This window comes from Rhinopithecus bieti, unplaced genomic scaffold, assembly GCF_001698545.2.
Source record: "Rhinopithecus bieti isolate Rb0 unplaced genomic scaffold, ASM169854v2 scaffold_4541, whole genome shotgun sequence".
Taxonomy (NCBI): Eukaryota; Metazoa; Chordata; class Mammalia; order Primates; family Cercopithecidae; genus Rhinopithecus; species Rhinopithecus bieti.
This window is the reverse complement of record NW_016804414.1, coordinates 399207-403566: the sequence shown is the minus strand read 5'-3', so window position 1 is coordinate 403566 and position 4360 is coordinate 399207. Positions and strand designations below refer to the sequence as shown.

The window sequence follows — 4360 nt, the reverse complement described above, 5'->3', positions numbered from 1 at the left end:
ATGATTCATTCTGCATATTCATCTCTGTTGCGTTGTCTCTCTGTGTGTTCTTTTATAAACACGTGTACAATTTCTAAAATTAAGAGTGATTTAACTGAAACCAAAAGTATAGTATTGACAGCTGTCTAACTTAGTTTTTCATGTTTTAATGCCTCTTTAAATATTTATAAAATAAGAGCGGGATAAATGACTTCTAAGGTACCTTCCAATTTTCCATGATGTGTATGTTAAGTTGTATTTATTTAAGGTGATTTGTACCTAACTCTGTATAGGTGATTTCTGAGTTGGAACTAATTAGTTCTTAACTAGCCCCCCCCCCCTTTTTTTTTTTGAGACGGAGTCTCGCTCTGTCGTCGGGGCTGGAGTGCAGTGGCCAGATCTCAGCTCACTGCAAGCTCCGCCTCCCGGGTTTACGCCATTCTCCTGCCTCAGCCTCCCGAGTAGCTGGGACTACAGGCGCCCGCCACCTCGCCCGGCTAGTTTTTTGTATTTTTTAGTAGAGACGGGGTTTCACCGTGTTAGCCAGGATGGTCTCGATCTCCTGACCTCGTGATCCGCCCGTCTCGGCCTCCCAAAGTGCTGGGATTACAGGCTTGAGCCACCGCGCCCAGCCAACTAGCCCCCTTTTTTCATATGCCAGTTACAAGTTGTGATAATCTTCCTAAAAATTCAAATTATAGAAATGGCAAAGATCTTGAAAATAAACATAATGGTTTATATTATATAAGTGTTTATTTTCTATATATAAATAAAATACATAGAGATGGCTTAATACAAAGCCATATCGTAAATGTTTCTTTTTGAGAGATCTTCCTGTATGCTTTGTGGCTAGAAATTGTATTTAATTCAATATTTAATGAATTTATTAAAGTTTTATTAAAAATACTGTGTTACTTTTCCTAAATCTCCCTATTGCCAGCATTGTTAGCATTATTCATTGATCCAAGGACCATAGAGCTCTTAAAATTTTGGAATTAGAAATACTGGGCAGATGAGAAGAGTCAATTTAGATCATTTCATCATTCATCCATTGCTTTTACATTTCAAGAAGCTCAGAAATCTTGTAAGTAAATTTTTTTTTTTTTTTTTTTTTTTTGCCTCTTAAGAGACAGGGTCTTACTCTGTCATTCAGGCTGGAATTCAGTCGTGCAATCATGGCTCACTGTAACCTGAAACTCCTGGGCTCAAACAGTCCTCCCACCTTGGTCTCCCCAATAGCTGGGACTACTAGCATGTGCCACCACGCCCGGATAATTTTTAAATTTTTTGTAGAGACTCAATCTTGCTATGTTGCTCAGGCTGGTCTCAAACTCCTGGGCTCAAGCAGTCCTCCCACCTCGGTCTCCCAAAGTGCTGAGATTACAGGCATGAGCCACCAAGTCCAGCTTAAGCAAAATTTTTAAACAAATTCAGTCATCTTTATTAAAGAAACTGTGCAGTTAAAATTGCTAGATTGTCTCATGAGATCCATGCAGGCAGTTGGGTATGTGAGCTTCATAGCAGAGTTTATAAAAGTGGGGGAGTAACAAGTCTAGCCAATATAAATCAGCATTCCAGTGACCATGGCAGATATCCAAATAAGAGAAATAAGGAAGATAGAGTCATATCTGAAATTGTTAGGGTGGTGATCAAATGCTAAAGACAAAAGGAAGGTTTCAGAGGCAGGATGATTACTCCAGGAAAAAAGTAAGTGTCTAACAGCACTCTAAATTATTGGTTCTTCTAATTCTTCAAAATTTCAAAATCTCTGACAGTAAATACATGGACAATAATAAGAAAATAGGATTTACTTTCAAGAGACTTAAATTGGAACCAAGAAAGTAGAACCTTTGCCCACAGTATGTTGCATTTTCATCTTAAAAACATTTCACAAATCACACCCTGTCATCTCCTTGTACAAATGTGCCACAGAAAAGAATATTTGCAAATTTATTTTCTAAGTCCTAGCTGCTAAGTACATGTAGGTAAATTTAAATAATTATTATTATCTTGTTCCAGACCAATTTTAACACTGTTTTAACAAGAGAGAAAATGAGAAAAGAAAACATAATAAACGATCTTAGTGATAAGTTGAAAAGTACAATGCAGCAACAAGAACGAGATAAAGGTTTGTACTATTTTGTACTATTTTAAAATTTTAAAAGTGAAAAGATACATTCATGCAAAATGGTTTTTTTCATTACATAATACTTTTTTTCAATTTGGGGTCTTTCAGATTTGATAGAGTCACTTTCTGAAGATCGAGCTCGTTTGCTTGAGGAAAAGAAAAAGCTTGAAGAAGAAGTCAGTAAGTTGCGTAGTAGCAGTTTTGTTCCTTCACCATATGTAGCTACAGCCCCAGAACTTTATGGAGCTTGTGCACCCGAACTCCCAGGTGAATCAGATAGATCTGCTGTGGAAACAGCAGATGAAGGAAGAGTGGATTCAGCAATGGAGACAAGCATGATGTCTGTACAGTAAGTATGGCTGTTTTCAACTGTTATTTAAGGCTTTTAAAGCAGTAGTGCAATTCCATAAGTTATAAAGCTCTGAAGAGAGGAAATATTTTTAGCATTACTGGTTGTCCACAGCCTGTATATCTGAAAGTTGTGCTATTTTAATTTTTTTTTTTTTTTTTTTTTTTTTGAGACACGGAGTCTGGCTCTGTTGCCCAGGCTGGAGTGCAGTGGCTGGATCTCAGCTCACTGCAAGCTCTGCCTCCCGGGTTTACGCCATTCTCCTGCCTCAGCCTCCCGAGTAGCTGGGACTACAGGCACCCGCCAACTCGCCCGGCTAGTTTTTTGTATTTTTTAGTAGAGAGGGGTTTCACCGTGTTAGCCAGGATGGTCTCGATCTCCTGACCTCGTGATCCGCCCGTCTCGGCCTCCCAAAGTGCTGGGATTACAGGGTTGAGCCACCGCGCCCGGCCTATTTTAATTCTTTAAACTGTAAATGTAAGAAAACATTACCGGATGAATTATTTTGGGGAACTCTCATACTATACATAGTATGTGCACCAGAATTATCCTACACTGCCAAGGTAAGGATGGCAGTAGTGTTGAGCCATTCTTATTTACAAGGAATGTTGACATTTTGTGGTCCATTACCTATAAAGGGGTTATTGTAGTAATGAATGTATTCATTTTGGTGAGGAAAGGCAGGGAACGGTTTTTTTATTATTATTGTTTATTCATATATAGCAAATGTTTACTGAATTACATTGAAATCCTGGCAGAGCTTACTGGAATTTAGAACTTTCTTAACAGAACCCAGGTTCAAGCGATTCTCCTGCCTCAGCGTCCCGAGTAGATAGCCAGGATTACAGGCACCCGCCACCATACCTGGCTAATTTTGTATTTTAGTAGAGATGGGGTTTCACTATGTTGGACAGGCTGGTCTTGAACTCCTGACTTCAGGTCATCCACCTGCCTCAGCCTCCCAGAGTGCTGGGATTACAGGCCTGAGCCACTGCGCCCAGACAGGCATTTAATGAGCACCTTTGAGAAGGTCTGGTACACAGTAAGAAACCAGTAGGTGCAGGGTCCTTTGTACCTCACCCCTGCCCACTCAGAGGAAAGCAGTCATTTGCATCTTCATATAAGCCTGTGAGGCCAGTATTATATACTAATACTAAATCAGACAAATATATCAAAAGAAGAAAATACATCTTCTGTAACTATTGGCACAAATATTATCAGCAAAATACTAATAGATCCAGTCTGGGAGAATACAAAACGAATTCCAGTTGGCTTTATTTCAGAAATGCAAGGTTGGTTTAACATCTAAAAGTCAACTTATGTCATACACTGTATCGGTAGAATGAATGGACAGAAAACACATGATTATCTCAATAGATGAAGAAAAAAGCTTTTGACAAAACCCAACAGCCTTTCATCATAAAACACTCAACAAACTTGGAATTGACTTCCTCAGCCTATTAAAAGGCATCTGTGAGAACCCACAATTAACATCATACTCAATGATGTAAGATGCTTTTCCCCGAAAATCAAGATGAAGATGGTCTGCTCTTGCCACTGCTGCTCAACATTGTACTTTGAAGTTCTATCAAAGGCACTTAGGCAAGAAAAGAAATTAAAGGCATTGGCCAGATGCAGTGGCTCATGCCTATAATCCCAGCACTTTGGGAAGCTGAGATAGGCGGATCACCTGAGGTCAGGAGTTCAAGATCAGCCTGGCCAACATGGTGAAACCTGGTCTCTACTAAAATAAAAAAATTAGCTAGGCATGGTGGTGGGCACCTGTAATCCCAGCTACTTGGGAGGCTGAAACAGGAGAATTGATTGAACCTGGGAGGCGGAGGTTGCAGATTGTGCCCCTGCACTCCATCCTGGGGGACAGAACAAGGCTCTGTTTCAAAAAA

At 39.8% G+C, this 4360-nt stretch overlaps 1 protein-coding gene across 1 annotated transcript in view; it reads left to right on the top strand.

The window, feature by feature from the left end:
• RB1CC1 (RB1 inducible coiled-coil 1) overlaps positions 1-4360 on the top strand; it is a 92451-nt gene that overhangs the window by 69652 nt on the left and 18439 nt on the right. The window contains 2 exon segments of the mRNA XM_017867942.1: positions 1999-2107; positions 2216-2456. Coding sequence (XP_017723431.1) covers positions 1999-2107; positions 2216-2456 — 350 coding nt within the window.